The sequence below is a fragment of the Oncorhynchus kisutch genome, linkage group LG23 (assembly GCF_002021735.2).
Source record: "Oncorhynchus kisutch isolate 150728-3 linkage group LG23, Okis_V2, whole genome shotgun sequence".
Lineage (NCBI taxonomy): Eukaryota > Metazoa > Chordata > Actinopteri > Salmoniformes > Salmonidae > Oncorhynchus > Oncorhynchus kisutch.
Window position 1 is genome coordinate 31,628,319 of NC_034196.2, and position 17,769 is coordinate 31,646,087.

Sequence of the window (17,769 nt, forward strand, 5' to 3'; positions counted from 1 at the left end):
TAGTTTGGAGTGCTGTATTTTATTTCTTCATCTGAGTAATATAGATTGGTTATGATCTATCACAAAAGCTCAATTGATCCCTCCATATTTCCATCTCATTTGACCTTGTCTGATGGACCATTCACACACAGATAAAATAGTAGTTTTTCCACATACTGTTACATCACTCCCATATTTTCATGGCATTACACCTCTACATTGACGTTCCCTGATAGAAGTTATACACTTAACTACTCTTTAAAGTAGAATACTGTACAGTTAATTATCATTACATAGGCAAGGCCCTGAGAATAGACCAGACAGTTTCCTCCTTAACAAAATAAAGAATCCTTCCATAAAAATAAACAGCCTTTACTTTTAAATCATAATCCATTTGATTTTCATTCATTTTCACTTTCAGTCAGTGATTTACTAGTCTGTTTTACTCAAGCTTTTGGCATGTTTGTAAAAAAGTAGGGTAGGAGGGGAAGTACCTCTAGGGTAAATAATAGGGTAGAGTTCGGACCTGCCTCACTCCTATGGGTAGGTCCTGGTGTTTTTTTTTCTTCTTCCTGGTTAAGGTCGGTCTAAGGAAAAATGAGTTGTAGTCATTAGGGCATACCGTAGAAAATGAGTTGTAGTCATTAGGGCATACCGTAGAAAATGATGTGAACAGTTAATACATTTGCATTTGTTACTGGACAACTTCAGATTGTCCATTTGTTTCAATCCATTTTCATTTATTTGGTGTCAAATGAATACAACCCAGGCCTACATATGGCTCCCAGCAGCTCTTCTGTGGTCCTCAGGAGTACTCTGTGTTGGAGATGGTCTTCCACAGCAGGGTTTTGAGGTTGTTGAGGACCAGCGAGTGGTGCACCTCCATCTGGCTAGCCAGGCCGCTGAGCGTCACACAGGTACGGAGCTGCTTCTCCAGGTCTATGCGGAGGTCCTGGGGCGCCCCAGACACCAGATAGTCCTGTAGCATCACACAAACCTTGGCTAGGTTGGGCTGGACCACCTCTGTGTTACATTGCTTCACCAGCCGATCGCAGGTGGCAGTGCAGTCACGTCCGAAGGTGCAGTCAGCGTTGGTCTCGCAGCGACGTCCCCGCAGGAACCTGCGGACCGCCATCTCAGACGCCACGCTGCGCAGGTCTGCCATCTTGCAGTCATACCTGAAGTTATACCCCACGTGGCGCAGGCTGGCGTCACACATCAGGAAGCTGCCGTAGGCCCCGTGGAACACCTGTTGGAATTGATGGGGTACAGATGTTTAGATCATTATAAATCAGACAACTACACTTTCTATTCCCAATGATTATAAATGGTCTGTCCTCTGTCTAAGCTTGATATGTTTTATGTATTCACAGAGCCGCAACCAGTGGCCAAAAGGTCATATTAGCATGGGCAGTGCCATTGAGCTTCCACCATTTTAATGTAGCCAACCCAGGGGGAAACCTCCAATTTCATTGGCTGATCCCTCCTGGTGATCCTTTTTGGAGTCATGTTCACCCAGGTCATCAGGAGGGATCAGCCAATCGTGAAGAAAATTGACTACTTTAAAATGGAGGTGGCCTCAATGGCACAGCCCATGCTGTCACAGACGCTATAATGGCACAGATACAAAGATGAGTCCTCTATCTCTATGGCTCCTCCTATCTTATCTTTACCTCCTCTATGAACTCCAGCAGGCCGATGGTGATGCGGGCCCTCCGGGGCCACGCCGGGGCCAGCCACTGGTTCAGGCTGGAGCTCAGGGCCTTTGGGACTAATGCCTGCAGGTAGCTGGGGACCTCCAACCTATAGAGGGAGCTGTAGATTTAATGTAATATTATTTCTGGGGAAAAAGAATAATACATACACCAACAAGATGTGCATTTAATCACAGATAATATCATTTGAAACCAATGAACACCAAATCAAACCACACATCCAAGACACAAATGTTTGTAGTGGCATTTCTTGAAAATTACAAGCACAAAACCAATTCAAATCAGCCAGTACAGTCATTCTTTAATTAAAACCCTTCTTTCCAAAGTGGTCCTTACCTGTGGCCCACGCGCTCAGTCACGTACAGGTCCCCGCAGAAGCCCAGCAGTTTGGGGGTATGCTCCTTCTCCTGCAGGGCTAACATCAGAAGGAACTCGTTAATCTGGAGGAGAGCCCACACAGACTTGGCTTCCGCCAGGGACACCTTGCGGTCCTTGTTGACATCGGCCAGGGTGATGACACGACCCACCAAGGTGGTGAGAGAAGGTTGCTCTCCCAAATTAGACTGCAGGGAGGTCAGAGAGAAGACGAAGTGAGGAACTGATATGTACAGGAGACCATGATGTTCAAACCTTGCAATCGAATGTTACAGTTTTTGTCCACTAAGCAACGGCGTAAATATCAGCCAGCTAAGACTAGAAGAACAGTTTAAATATACACTTCATGGACAGTTTATTAGGTACACCCATCTACACCGAAATATAAAAAACGCAACATGCAACAATTTCAAAGATTTACTGAGTTAAAGTTCATATATGGAAATCCGTCAATTGAAAAAAAATATTAGGCCTAATCTATGGATTTCACATGACTGGAAATACAGATATGCATCTGTTGATCACAGATCTGTTGGGATTAGGATCCCCATTAGCCATGGCTAAAGTATCAGCTACTCTTCCTGGGGTCCACATGAAACATGACATAATACAGAACATTATTAGTAAAGGACTGAAATCCAGTGCATTCGGAAAGTATTCAGACCCCTTGACATTTTCCACATTTTGTTACGTTACAGCCTTATTTTAAAATTGATAAGTGTTTATCTCATAAACCTACACAAAATACCCCACAATGCAAATGTATATAAAAAGAAAAACTGATATAACATTTACATAAGTATTCAGACCATTTACTCAGTATTTTGTTGAAGCACCTTTGGCAGCAATTATAGCCTCGAGTCTTCTTGGGTAGGACGCTACAAACTTGGCACTCCTGTATTTGTGGAGTTTCTCCCATTCTTCTCTGCAGATCCTCTCAAGCTCTGTCAGGTTGGGTGGGGATCGTCGCTGCACAGCTATTTTCAGATTTCTCCAGAGATATTTGATTGGGTTCAAGTCCGGGCTCTGACTGTGCCACTCAAGGGCATTCAGAGACTTGTCCCGAAGCCACTCCTGCATTGTGTTGGCTGTGTGCTTAGGGTCGTTGTCCTGTCCCCAGTCTGAGGCCCTGAGTGCTCTAGAGAAGTTTTTCATCAAGGATCTCACTGTACTTCGTTCCATTCATATTACCCTCATCTCCCAGTCCCTGCCGCTGCAAAACATCCCCACAGCATGATACTGCCACCACCATACTTCACCGTAGGGATGGTGCCAGGTTTCCTCCAGATGTGACACTTGACATTCAGGCAAAATAATTCAGTCTTGATTTCATCAGACCAGAGAATCTAGTTTCTCATGGTCTGAGAGTCTTTTAGGTGTATTTTGGCACTCTCAAAGCAGACTGTTGTGCTTTTTACTAAAGAGTGGCTTCCGTCTGGCCACATCTCCACAGAGGAACTCTGTAGCTCTGTTAGAGTGACTATTGGGTTCTTGGTGGTTCCACACTTCTTTAATTTAAGAATGATGGAGGCCACTGTGTTCTTGGGGACCATCAATGCTGCAGAATTTTTTGGTACCCTTCCCCAGATCTGTGCATCGACACAATCCTGTCTCGTCTCTATTTGGACAATTCCTTCAACCTCATGGCTTGTTTTTTTTTCTGACATGCACTGTCAACTGTGGGACCTGAAATAGACAGGTGTGTGCCTTTCCAAATCATGTCCAATCAATTGAATTTACCACAGGTGGACTCCAATCAAGTTGTAGAAGCATCTTAAGGATGATCAATGGAAACAGGATGTACCTGAGCTCAATTTTGAGTCTCATAGCAAAGGTTCTGAATACTATTGTAAATAAGATATATTTCTGTTTTTATTTTTAATACATTTGCAAAAATGTTTAAAAACCTGTTTTTGCTTTGTCATTATGGGGTAATTTGATCCATTTTAGAACAATGCTGTAACGCAACAAAATGTGGAAAAGGGTATCTGAACTTTCCGAATGCACTGTACATTTAAAATGTCACACACAGCCTACTTATCAGTACATACACACAATATCTAGGTCTAATAGATAGTACACAGCAAATTACACTACAATACAAGATATATAAAAAACATGTATTTGCCACACATGACCACACAGCTGGGAAATAGTCCAGGTGCAAAATAAAATAGGGCCTATAGGACCTGTCTGGTCGTCTGAGATGTCAAGAAGGCAGAGCAACAACCTATCATGGACAGACCTCTTCCCATTTTAGCAGCCATTGAGTGCATATTTTTGGACCATGACAGCTTACCATCTAGGGTTACACCCAGCAGTTTTGTCTCCTTAATTTGCTCAATAGCCATATTATTCAACAATCGATCTAAAAAAGGTTTAGAGTTGCATACGTAATTTGCACAAAAAATGATGCTTTTAGTTTGAGATTTTTAGCACAGGCCTATTGCTAGTTACCCACTCTAAAACTGAAGCGTCTGAGTTATTTATTTTACTGATGCAGCCGACATGTATATTGTTGAGTCATCAGTGTTCATTGACACCTAGGCTTTACTCAAGGTCAGTGAAAGGTCATTTGTAAAAACAATAATGGCCCAAGCCGGCTGCCCTACGGTAGCGTCCCTATAAGCACACTGAAAGTCTGTTGTGAATTTGTTTTCTGTAAGCTATAAAAACAAAGAGAGTCGCACACTATATATATATACACACACAGTTGAAGTCAGAAGTTTACATACAATAAGGTTGGGGTCATTAAATATTATTATATTTTTAAATGTAACCCCCTTTTCTCCCCAATTACGTGGTATCCAATTCTTAGTAATTACTATCTGCTTCTTAACACAGCGCGCATCAAACCCAGACAAATCAGACCAACAAATATTTTTCACATCTTCGACATAGGAATTATTGTTCATATACAATTTTAGGTCCAGTCTTTGGAATTATTTTTTTCTAGATATGGCTGCATGATCAAAAATATATGAACACCTGCTTGTCAAACATCTAATTCCAAAATCATGGGCATTAATATGGAGTTTGTCCTCCATTTGCTCCACTCTTCTGTGAAGGCTTTCCACTAGATGTTGGAACATTGCTGGGGGGGCTTGCTTCCATTCAGCCACGAGCATCAGTGAGGTCAGGCACTGATGTTGGGCGATTAGGCCTGGCTCGCAGTCGCCGTTCCAATTCATCCCAAAGATGTTTGATGGGGTTGAGGTCAGGGATCTGTGCAGGCTAGTCATGTTCTTCCACACCAATCTTGACAAACTATTTCTGTATGGGCCTCACTTTGTGCACGAGTGCATTGTCATGCTGAAACAGGAAAGGGCCTTCCCCAAACTGTTGCCACAAAGTTGGAAGCACAGAATCATCTAGAATGCCATTGTATGGTGTTGTTTTAAGATTTCCCTTCACTGGAACTAAGGGGCCTAGCCCGAAACATGAAAAGCCATGAAAAACAGCCCCAGACCATTATTCCTCCTCCACCAGACTTTACAGTTGGCACTATGTATTGGGCAGGTAGCGTTATCCTGGCATCCACCAAACCCAGATTTGTCTGTCGGGTTGCCAGATGGTGAAGCGTGATTCATCACTCCAGAGAACGCGTTTCCACTGCTCCCCTTGCTTTTCTGGTTGGCTGGCAAGTTTCACCATCCAATTATTTCAGCTCTACAGGAGAGCAAATTTCACCATGGCATGGACTAGCCTAGGCAGCCGATATGATAGGAACATAGGAGTTATTAGAATGTGGCAAATATTAGTCAATTTTTGCATGCTGGCTTTTGCAGGCTACCTGAGACATGAAACAGATAGGTGGGAGGGCATACAAATGCCAGCAATGTATTAACGTGCAATTTGCCTGAATGGATAATGGTAACACTTCAACCACTACATTTTTATTAGACACTGGGTTTTTCTGAAAACTGTTTAGGTGTGAATTCATTACATCCAGCTGTTTTTAAATCGACTCAAGATAGTTCAATGGAAACGCAACCTAACAGGCAATTGTCACATCTATTTTCTATTCAAATGTTCTACATGTCGACCAAAAAAAATCACTGGACAAGTAAATGGAAAAATAGCTATTGTCTGTAGGAGCAAACTATTTTCATGAATGGGGTGGTGTACCTAATAAACTGGCCACTAAGTGTATATAATGCTATTTAAAGAAAAAAAAGAATAGGCAACCAAAAACAGTTCACTTTTCAGTTCAGTTAGTCGTACACACCATAATAAAAACGAGACTGTGAGGAATGATTGAAATGTGCTAGATTTCTTCCATATAACTTATTCCCTTCATCACTCTCAGCCCATCTCTATACGGCTGAGAGTGGAGCCATTGTACTGACAATGACGTGTAGGGTTATATTTGGCACGGGGCTTCAGCCCCTAACCTCTCTCTGCCTCTCCCTCCCTCCCCCTACCGCCTCGTTCCATCACACACTCTATTCTCTATCTCCCTCCTCTCTGATTGAGGGGTTGAGTTCATTTGCATTTTGAATGTGCATGAATGTAACACAGCCTGTACCAGAAAACACCAGTTCCCTATAGATGGGTTAGCTGACAACGTCACGAAAATGATGTGTGCTTCCATGGGGCAGATGTCATCCTGTTGTTGTGATTCTGGATGGCCAGATTGCTAGCAAGAATGGCAAGAAACTGCGATGTGGGGAATCGTAAGTGGCTCGTTTCAGCCTGTTATTGATACTATGTTTTGACTGATTTCAAGTCAATGGTAATATGGTTCAAATTCACTAGCTAGTTAACCAACAACTAACGATTTAATTGAAAGACAAGTGCTTTGTACAAATGTATTTAAGTTTTCAATAAACATCGGAGACTAAATATAGCTTCTATCTTAGCCAACCCTGTCTGTTTTTCCCCATAGTTACGCACACCTCAGTTTTGTTGCTAAACAACCAACATGTCTATTGTGGAAAGCTCTTCTATCTAATCTAACTGTGAGGACTGACAGGAAGTGAAATGGGCAACCAGACCTTGAGAAAGCTGTGCAACATCTCTCTGAACTCATCCATGGAGGTCCCGCGGGTGGGCTTGTCAAACAGGGTCATTTCCTGTCTCAGTACAGAGTCAGGAGCCACGTCCCCCTTCAGAGGCTCTTCTAGACCACACTTTATCACCACAGGCCTGTCCTTCCACAGACCCCTGTACACCTAGAACCACAGGTAAATATTCCCATTACACAGAGACAGAGTAGATAGAGTGTGTGTTCGTGGGTATTACCTGATGTGTGTGTATGTGTTACCTACTTGGTGTGTGGAAGAGGTGGACATGCATCGCTGCAGGGTCAGGCTCTTCTCCTCACACAGGGCCTTGCAGGACGACCCTGAGATAATGCCTCTCCTGTAGTGGTCACACTGAGACAGACAGACAGGAAACAGGAAATACATCATCACATTATCAGCAGGAAGAGGATCCAAGGATCCTACAATATAGCAGGTTAGGAGAACTTACTTAGCAGGTTAGGAGAACTTACTTAGCAGGTTAGGAGAACTTACTTAGCAGGTTAGGAGAACTTACTTAGCAGGTTAGGAGAATTAGGTAAAGGTTAGGAAACGGGTGAGCTAAAAAAAAATACAGCTTTTGTCAAATGATCAAATGTGAATAATTGTATCTCTCCCTCATATGTACTATGGCCTAAATCCCAGGTGGAGATACCCACCTGCACGCAGTTTTTTTTAATACTGTAGATAACAATGGTGAGGATTTTCCAGTTTCCACACAGATGTCAACTTATTTTCACCCCCTGTGAGATGGCTTATGTGTTCATACACATGTATCGGTTATATTTGGTCCACCCTGAGCTTGGCACCATTGTTGGCACTGTGTAGCGATATACCCCAACCCCCAAAAAATATCTGGAAAAGACTGTTCGCATAAGCAGAAAGGAGAAGTAAAGTCATTGCTTAAATTAGCATGTGTGGGTGTGAGATTATCTTGTTTAGGAAACATCCAGGCAGCACGCCAGCCTGTAGCTAAATCCACTGCTCCAGTAGCTAGTGCCACAGTAAGATGAGATCCACCCAAACAGTTTCACTCTTGCAAAGCAAAATTTACAAATAAAGACTATAGGCTGTGACCTCCTTCTCCACAGTATAACAGTTGCTATGGTAATATGACTTAATTTTGGCCACTTTGGTTGCGAGCCAACCAATTAAAGGCCCAGTCGTCCTTAATGTCGCACTAATGTGCAAATTAGCCTAGCGGGACACACACAACAATGACAACACTCTTCTCTCACTCCTTCCTTCTCTCTTTTACACTCTCCATCCCGCTATCTCCTCTCTCCATGTTCCCCCTTTCCAGACACTGTTTTCCCTGTTTGTATGTCCTGAGACAGACAGCCTGCCTCTCCCTCTCACAGCACAAGGAAGAGTAGGGCACGATAGTACTGCCTTATTCATCACAATAACACTATACATAGATAATGACACCAAAACAGGACCACCTCAGGCTGGCCATTCATCTTTACCCTTCCCCTCTCTCTCTTGATCCTTTACTTCTGAATATGTGTGTGCTGACTGCTGAGCAACAAACACTCCCACTTCAGAGTATAAATGTAATATTTCACAGGGATCTCGCCCTTGCTGCTTAAATTCAACCTGAAATGTAAAATATGTGACGAGGGAAATGACTGTGCTGACGTTGTTGATCTGGGAATGATTGGTTACTTCTCATCACTGTTTATCACAGGGAACAATGCTTAAGGAAACTAGAGTAGAGTCACTTCTCCTGTGGCCTATCATTAAATGGCACCCTATTCCCTATTTAGTGCACACATTTTGGACAGAGCCTGAGTAAATAAGATGCCATTTTGGATGCAGGCTCTCTGTTACATCACTGATCTCTCATCCAGTATCTTATCAGGTATTCTGTGAATGACTTTTTCCTGGTCCAAATTTGCTACTCTATTATAAGAGGAACCATCCTGAACTCAGCAGTCACTGACACTAAATACAGATGACCCTTTTTCTCATTCACTCTTTCCATCTGTCATTTCCAGACCTTAGTGTTCTATCTTCCACCCACAGCTTGCCCTTCCAGTCCCTTTATATTTTCTTCCAATCCATTACTCCCACGCTCTCTCTTTCTCCTTCCTTCGTAGGAGGTGTCAGGGTGTTCACGCTGTTTCATACTTACGATGACCATGTGGCAGACGTGTCCTCGGCAGAGCTCTGAGTAGGAGGCGTACTGCATGTAGAGGACCCAGCTGGCTACCAGGATCCCCAGCCAGGCCAGCAGCAGGTACTTCACCTTTAACGCCGGGAGACGACTCTACACAGGAGAGGAGAAGATTACACATTGACCAAAGTCCACAGTCCTACAGATATGTGTCTTCTGCTTTATCCCAAACAAGACAAACATACTGAGGAAGAGAGGGGTTTTAGGCCATAAAGACACTGAGAAATCTAAGCAATCATTATATTATGGTCTTGTGGAAGACATTCTTCTCCAAGGCGAAATACAGAACTATCAGCATGGCCATTGCGGGGAAGAAAATGCACAACCCTGATTTGGCCAGCAGCATGCTCTACATCAATGACCCATTGGAACCTGTATTTATGTAAGGACAGACGCTGGGAGATGAGAAGCAAGTACAGGGAGTCAACATTTAATAAATATCTGACATGAAACAAACAAGGACAGCGTCTGAACAGGGGAAACAACAACAATAATGCTGACACGGAGATCAAACCGAGGAAAAGACAGATATAGGAGGGAAAAATCAACAAAGTAATGGAGTCCAGGTGAGTCCAAAGAAGCGCAGATGCGCGTAACAATGGTGACAGGTGTGCGTAATAATGGGCAGCCTGGCGTCCTCGAGCGCCAGGCAGGAGGAGCGGGAGCTGGTGACAGTACCCCACCCCCTCTAGGGGTGCCACCCGGCGTCCCACCTGGGTGAGCCTGATGGGCCGGCCAAGACATGGGAGCCGGCTTGGGCATGGAAGCCTGACGAGCTGGCTGAGGCGTGAAAGCCTGACGATTCCGCTGAGGCATGGGAGCATGACGAGTCGGCTGAGGCGTGGGCCTGACGAGTCAGCTGAGGTAGGAGGCTGCCAAGCCAACCGAGGAAAGAAAACCTGTCGAGCCAACGATGGTGACAGGTGTGTGTAATGATGGGCAGCCTGGCACCCTCGAGCGCCAGGGAGGGGGAGAAGGAGCATGTGTGGCAATTTACTGTTGGCTGTAGTGCCATATCAGAGAGGGGCATCTACAAAGTTACATTTTAAACAGATGCCCTCTTGTTGAACTCTCTAATGTGCAAAGAAATTTGCAGTCTTGCCATTCCTGGCACTTTTCTTTTACTCCTCAAACGTTCATCGAGTATAAGGTTTGGTTGTCACAAAATGACAACCTGGTCTCAGAGCATTTTGTATTATGCTGTACGCAAACCTGAGAAACTCCATTTAGTATGTTATGTTATGTTTCGTATGGCATGTATTCATTTGTGGATGTCCATCCCCCATTTCATATGATATATTACGAATTACGATTTGTATTGTATGTTGCGAATTTGAAAAAGGCAAATATTTTATGAATTTGAAAAATGTACAATATGTCACAAATTTGCTAAATGTAAGATATGTTATGAATTCTAGCTAGGTGGCTAACGTTACCTAGGGGTTAGGAGTTAGATTAAAGGGTTAAGGTTAGGGGAAGATAAAAGGGTTAAGGTTAGGGGAACGGTTAGCAAACATGCTAAGTAGTTGCAAAGTAGCTCAAAAGTAGTAAGTAGTTGAAAATGTGCTAAAATGCAAAAAAAAATGGTGATGATATTTGAACTCACAACCTTTGGGTTGCGAAACATTCACGTTATACGCCTACCCAGTCACACCGACCAGCCACCCTCCTTCGTTTATGTCTTAAGTAACCATCTGTTTTATGTAACCATACCAAACATAATATATCATACTAAATGGAGTGTCCAGGATTTATACTGAACAAAAATATAAACGTAACATGCAACAATTTTACTGAGTTACAGTTCATATAAAGAAATCAGTCCATTTTAATAAACTCATTAGTCCCAGATATGCATCTGTTGTTCAGATAGCTTTAAAACAATAAGGGCGTGGATCAGGAAACCAGTCAGTATCTGGTGTGATCACCATTTGCCTCATGCAACGCGACACACCTCCTTCGCATAGAGTTGATCAGTCTGTTGATTCTGGCCTTTGGAATGTTGTTCCACTCCTCTTCAATGGCTGTGCAAAGTTGCTGGATATTGGTGGGAAATAGAACACGCTGTCATACATGTCGATCCAGAGCATGCCAAACCTGCTCAATGGGTGACAGAACACGCTGTCATACATGTCGATCCAGAGCATGCCAAACCTGCTCAATGGGTGACAGAACACGCTGTCATACATGTCGATCCAGAGCATGCCAAACCTGCTCAATGGGTGACATGTCTTGTGAGTATGCAGGCCATGGAAGAATTGGGACATTTTCAGCTTCCAGGAAGAGTGTACATACACATCCTTGCAACATGGGGCCGTGAATTATTATACTGAAACATGGGGTGAGGGCAGCCGATGAATGGCAAGACAATGGGCCTCAGGATATTGTCATGGTATCTCTGTGCATTCAAATTGCTGTCAATAAATAAATGCAATAAATGCAATTGTGTTCAATGTCTGTAGCTTATGCCTACCTATACCATAACCCCACCGCCACCATGGGGAACTCTGTACACAACATTGACGTCAGCAAACTGCTAACCCACACTACGCCATACACATGGTCTGCGGTTGTGAGGCCGGTTGAACTTACTGCCAAATTTTCTAAAATGACGTTGAAGGCGGCCTATGGTATAGAAATGAACATTCAATTCTCTGGCAACAGCTCTGGTCGACATTCCTGCAGTCAGCATGCCAATTGCACACTACCTCAAAACTTGAGACATCTGTGGCATTGGTGTAAAGATCAAGCTGTTTAATCAGCTTCTTGATATGCCACACCTGTCAGGATGCTCTTGGTGAATGAGAAATGCTCACTAACAGGGATGTGAACACATTTGTGCACAAAAGTTGAGAAAAATAAGCTTTTTGTGCATATGGAACATTTCTGGAATCTTTCATTTCAGTTTATGAAACATGGGACCAACACTACATGTTGCGTTTATATTTTTGTTCAGTGTACGTACAGAATAATATGCAATGCTCTGAGACCAGGTTGCAAATGAATATGAATATTCACTTTTAATACATAAGTGCGTGCAGAACCCATACTCTGGGGGTAGTAAATTGTCTCGATTTTCATGCAACTTGCCAAGCCATTATTCACAGTTTCAGGGCCTTCACTGCAGCCAAAACTGAAAGGCTTGTGTATTCAAGAAATGAATACCACGGATGTATATCACTCAAATCTTTCCAACATTGATATTCAATAGCACCCGTGTCCATAAGGCAAATAGCCTGGTGTCAACTTTGTGCAGACAAAATCAAATCAATACAATGGTATATTGTGCTATTACCTAATTAGAAGTCTATGGTTTAGCAATTTACTGACAAATAGAGAGAGATAGAATACTCTTATTTGTAACGATCTGATGGCATATAGGGCACGAAAACGCAGCCAAATCTCAGCTAGTGGTCCCACCTGCAGCCCCTTCGACATAGGGCAAAACAGCACCAGGTGCACGAGTCTCCGTAAACCTCTGGGCATCATAAGCGATTCCGTTAGTAGAACGCGCTCGGGCTGGAACGGCAAATCACTGAACCGTATTCCCGTCGAGACACATCCATGGGACCAGCATCTCCAGTCTGAGCATACTAAACTGACGTCACCTGTTCACCCCTATGGCATTCAGTTTTGTGCGCATTTATCGTTCGAGATTTGCATGTGGAACAAAGATCCTTTATGAAAATAAAAGACAAAATCTAAACAGTCCAGAGCCACAGTGAGTCAGGTCAGCGAGAAAGTGGGCATCGTTTCATAATCCAATTTCATAAACAAACAACGCCATTCCGTTTGCAGAAAATCATAGCCTATCCTAAGCTTTCAGACGTCATTGGGGAAAAATAAAAAGTGGAGCTATATTCCCTTCACAACATGCAGACTGACATTCTGAGCACATGTTTTCAGCTGCCTAGGCGCCATCGGTTAGGATATTAATGTTGACTGAAAAATCCTGTCCGACTCCTCCGTTTAAAAAAATACATGATTGAATACGCTACTAGTCTACCCCTTCTGACTCTACGAACGAACTCTCATAACAACAAGAGCCAATATATGCCTGACCTGAAAATGTGGTCGGAGACACTAAATGGATGGTGTGACGCAATCGCGGAGCATCCGGACGAGGCACGCAGAGGCCAAATTGAGCTCTGTACCACATCGCCGTACGCCTCTCAAACGTTGTAACAATAGGGAGGGCTCGGTATAGCTCCGAATTGACATGATTGGTTGAGGGTAGGTGAGGGCGGGAGGTCCTGTATAAACACAAACTCACTTCCTTGACAACTTCCTTCACAACAGCGCTGCTCGGCCCTGACCTGACCTCTGCAGAGGCCATATCGCCGTAAATGCTTCACGGCCAATGCAGCCTCCAGATTGACCATGAAGCGCCTTTTTAACAGCCAGTTTTGCAGTGACTCATGAGAGTGCTATTTTAAAAGGGCAAATTGCGGTCTCAAGCCACCAGTATTCTACCAGCAGGACAAATGATGACGTCACGTTCGTATGGTAATAAATAAACTTTTAAAATAAAAGCCCCTATTTCAAAACATTGCAATGTGGATTTCTCATTCAAAAGATATAGCCATTTTATCAATGGCCACTTGTTTTGTGCCAACAAGAAAAGGCAATTAAGATTAAAAAAAATAAAAAATATATGCGTTTAGAAACTTGTTCTACCTGGCAGCTAAAGTGGTGTGGAAAATACCAATACTATATATAGTAGGGTCTCTACTAACCTAATATTTGTAGTTTTGGAGGTGGACTGTGTAGTACATATCCAGCAGCACTTCATTCTCCACCCCCTCCATAGCCCCCAATGCAATACACTGTAATAGACTATACATTGGAAACATCACTGATACATCACTTGGGCCAAGCTTCCTGCCATCCAGGACCTCTATATCAGGCGGTATCAGAGGAAGGCCCTCAGACTCCAGACACCGTAGTCATAGACTGTTCTCTGTGCTACCGCACGGCAAGAGGTACCGGAACGCCAAGTCGAGGTCCAAAAGGCTTCTTAACAGCTTCTACCCCCAAGCCATAAGACTCCTGAACAGCTAATCAAAGGGCTACCCAGACCCCTATTTTATGCTGCTGCTACTCTCTGTTTATAATCTATGCATAGTCACTTTAACTATACCTACATGTACATATTACCTCGATATAGCCTGGCTTGTTATTTTACTGCTGCTGTTTAATTATTATAATTTTTTATTTTATTTTTTTATTTACTGAACATTTAAAAAAAAATCTTATCTTCTTTAAAGCATTGTTGGTTAAGGGCTTGTAAGCAAGCATTTCACTATAAGGTGAAATACACCTGTTGTATTTGGCACATGGGACAAATACAATTAGCTTTGATTTGTGTTGTACTACTGAATGAAACTGTGAAGATATGCACTCAGACCAGCCTTTGTGATTGAACTTATGTTAATTACATTACTTTAGTGGGCTGCTTTGACCAAAATGTGAATGTCATAACCTATTCTACGAGCCTATTGTTTGTGGATGATCTTTATTCATTGCTCACTTGTTGACTGGGACCTTCAGCAAGTAAAAGACCGGGATTAACAAATAATTTGAACATCCCAGATATAAATTGCCACTGTGCCCATGATAAATTTAACTACATTACTTTAGTTGTCTGCTATGAGCAAAATTTGTATGTAATATAACCTATTCTGGGAGCCCAGTGTGTGTGTATGAACTATGTGGAATATCTTTGGACCATTGGCTTCCCTGAAAACATGTACTGATAGGAGGAGCAATATGAGTCTCAGAGGTCGTCACGCTGGCTGGGGATGGTGATGGAGGCTTTGGTGGTCCACACAACAAAGAAGCAGGTGTTTCTTCCAATGACGTGGAGCTAGCCTTGGACCTGGTGCTAGTAAGGATGGTCTTCACGGAGGCGGTAAGACCCTCCCCCCTTGATATAGAAATCCTTTGACTTCATTGCCTCTTCAATGGTAAGGTCCCTTGCACCATAAGGATACTTGACCTCCACCACTGCTGTGGTGCCCACAAAACCATCTGGTGAGGCACCAAGGATCCCAGACCCTGTGACTCAAAGCCCTCACTCCTGCACATCAGTCCTTGTAGCCATTTTGAATGCTTTGATGTCCTCCACTTTGCTATCTGTGCCCCAATACACAAACAACCCCTGTGATCTGAGGACCCTTTTTAGCAGTGACATATTAAAACGCTTGGCCCTAACCCCTGCTACATAATTGCTGGCCCTTAGCCACTGAAGATCTCTGTGGGCTCTCAGGACAGAAGGCTGTAGACTTCGGCCGGGTACAGGTCCTCCACTGACTGCACCTGGTTGGGCATGGCAGGCTTCCTCCACTCACGTTCCACATCCGTGCCGCCGATATTGTGAACCACCAAAATAGGCTGCATGGCTACACTTACTGTATGATCTTCATGGAAGCATTTGAATGTTAGAATCCCCTGGTCACCTATAGAGACCTGCCAAGAGGAAGGATGTTAAGTGCCACACGCCTTTCAATGCATGACTTTGAACACCTTGAAAAGGATTTGTGGTAAGAAATGTGTTTTATAAATAAAGTTTGATTTGATTGATGACATTACTAGGACGGTTCCGATCTAGAATATGTGTCTGGCTAGACTGTAAACTCTCCTTCCAGACTCATATTAAACATCTCCAATCCAAAATCAAATCTAGAATCGGCTTCCTATTTCGCAACAAAGTCTCCTTTACTCACGCCGCCAAACTTACCCTAGTAAAACTGACTATCCTACCGATCCTCGACTTCGGTGATGTCATCTACGAAATAGCTTCCAACACTCTACTCAGCAAACTGGATGCAGTCTATCACAGTGCCATCCGTTTTGTTACCAAATCATCTTATACCACCACTGCGACCTGTATGCTCTAGTCGGCTGGCCCTCGCTACATATTCGCCGCCAGACCCACTGGCTCTAGGTCATCTATAAGTCTATGCTAGGTAAAGCTCCGCCTTATCTCAGTTCACTGGTCACGATAACAACACCCACCCGTAGCACACGTTCCAGCAGGAATATCTTACTGATCATCCACAAAGCCAACACCTCATTTGGCCGCCTTTCCTTCCAGATCTCTGCTGCCAGTGACTGGAACAAATTGCAAAAATCGCTAAAGTTGGAGACTATCCTTTCCTTCACCAACTTTAAACATCAACTATCTGAGCAGCTAACCGATCACTGCAGCTGTACATAGCCCATCTGTAAATAGCCCTCCCAATCTACCTACCTCATCCCCATATTATTTTTCTTTACTTTTCTGCTCTTTTGCACACCAGTATTTCTACTTCCACATCAACATCTGCTCATCTATCACTCCAGTGTTAATTTGCTAAATTGTAATTACTTCGCTAATATGGCCTCATTTATAATTGAGATGTGTCCTAATGGCCCACCGTCTTCATGTATAATTGAGATGTGTCCTAATGGCCCATGGTCATTGCCCACTGTCTTCATGTATAAATGAGATGTGTCGTAATGGCCAATGGCCCACTGTCTTCATGTATAATTGAGATGTGTCCTAATGGCCCACTGTCTTCATGTATAATTGAGATGTGTCCTAATAACCCATGGCCCACTGTTTTCATGTATAATTAAGATGTGTCCTAATGGCCAATGGCCCACTGTCTTTGTGTATTAATGAGATGTGTCGTTATGGCCAATGGCCCGCTGTCTTCATTTATAATTGAGATGTGTCATAATGGCCCACTGACTTTTACGTAAAATTTAGATGTGTCCTAATGACCGTTGGCCGACTGTCTTCATGTATAATTGAGATGTGTCATTATGGCCAATGGCCCACTGTCTTCATTTATAATTGAGATGTGTCCTAATGGCCAATGGCCCACTGTCTTCGTGTATTAATGAGATGTGTCGTTATGGCCAATGGCCCGCTGTCTTCATTTATAATTGAGATGTGTCCTTATGGCCCACTGTCTTCATGTATAATTGAGATGTGTCATAATGGTCTATGGCCCACTATATTCATGTATAAATGAGAGTTGTCCTAATGACCCATGGTCTATGGCCCACTGTCTTCATGTATAATTGAGATGTGTCCTAATGGTCTATGGCCCACCGTCTTCATGTATAAATGAAATGTGTTGTAATAACCCATGGCCCACTGTCTTCATGTATAATTGAGATGTGTCCTAATGGCCAATGGCCCACTTTCTTCATATACAATTGAGATGTGTCCTAATGACCCACTGACCTTCATGTATAATTGAGATGTGTCCTAATGACCCATGGCCCACTATCTTCATGTATAAATGAGAGTTGTCCTAATGACCCATGGCCCACTTTCTTCATATACAATTGAGATGTGTCCTAATGACCCACTGACCTTCATGTATAATTGAGATGTGTCCTAATGGCCAATGGCCCACTTTCTTCATATACAATTGAGATGTGTCCTAATGACCCACTGCTCTTCATGTATAATTGAGATGTGTCCTAATGACCCATGGCCCAC

At 43.2% G+C, this 17,769-nt stretch overlaps 1 protein-coding gene across 3 annotated transcripts; it reads right to left on the reverse strand.

Annotated features, from left to right (window-relative positions):
• On the reverse strand, positions 1 to 13,444 carry LOC109868854 (divergent protein kinase domain 1B-like). Of its 3 annotated transcripts, none has more exons than XM_020458584.2 (7): positions 13,335 to 13,444; positions 9,231 to 9,365; positions 7,340 to 7,447; positions 7,067 to 7,243; positions 2,031 to 2,257; positions 1,653 to 1,794; positions 1 to 1,228 (listed from the first exon to the last, which is right to left on the reverse strand). In XM_020458584.2, exons 2-7 carry the CDS (start codon positions 9,285 to 9,287, stop codon positions 785 to 787), a joined length of 1,155 nt encoding a protein of 384 aa, XP_020314173.1. In that variant the 5' UTR covers positions 9,288 to 9,365; positions 13,335 to 13,444; the 3' UTR covers positions 1 to 784. The 3 variants fall into 3 exon arrangements, with proteins under 3 accessions (XP_020314173.1, XP_020314172.1, XP_020314171.1); XM_020458583.2 differs by lacking the exon at positions 13,335 to 13,444 and adding an exon at positions 12,693 to 13,324 and having other exon boundaries at positions 1,653 to 1,782; XM_020458582.2 differs by lacking the exon at positions 13,335 to 13,444 and adding an exon at positions 12,693 to 13,324.
• Positions 13,445 to 17,769: the final 4,325 nt, after the last annotated feature.

Bases quoted from the DNA above. Each gene is read 5' to 3' on its own strand.
- LOC109868854 (XM_020458582.2), bottom strand. From the start codon at position 12,761: ATGATGCCCAGAGGTTTACGGAGACTCGTGCACCTGGTGCTGTTTTGC. The intron at 2,258-7,066 runs GTCTGGTTGCCC...ACCTCCCTGCAG, and splicing joins TGTTGCACAGCTTTCTCAAG to TCTAATTTGGGAGAGCAACC. The intron at 1,229-1,652 runs GTAAAGATAAGA...CAATTCCAACAG, and splicing joins TGCTGGAGTTCATAGAGGAG to GTGTTCCACGGGGCCTACGG.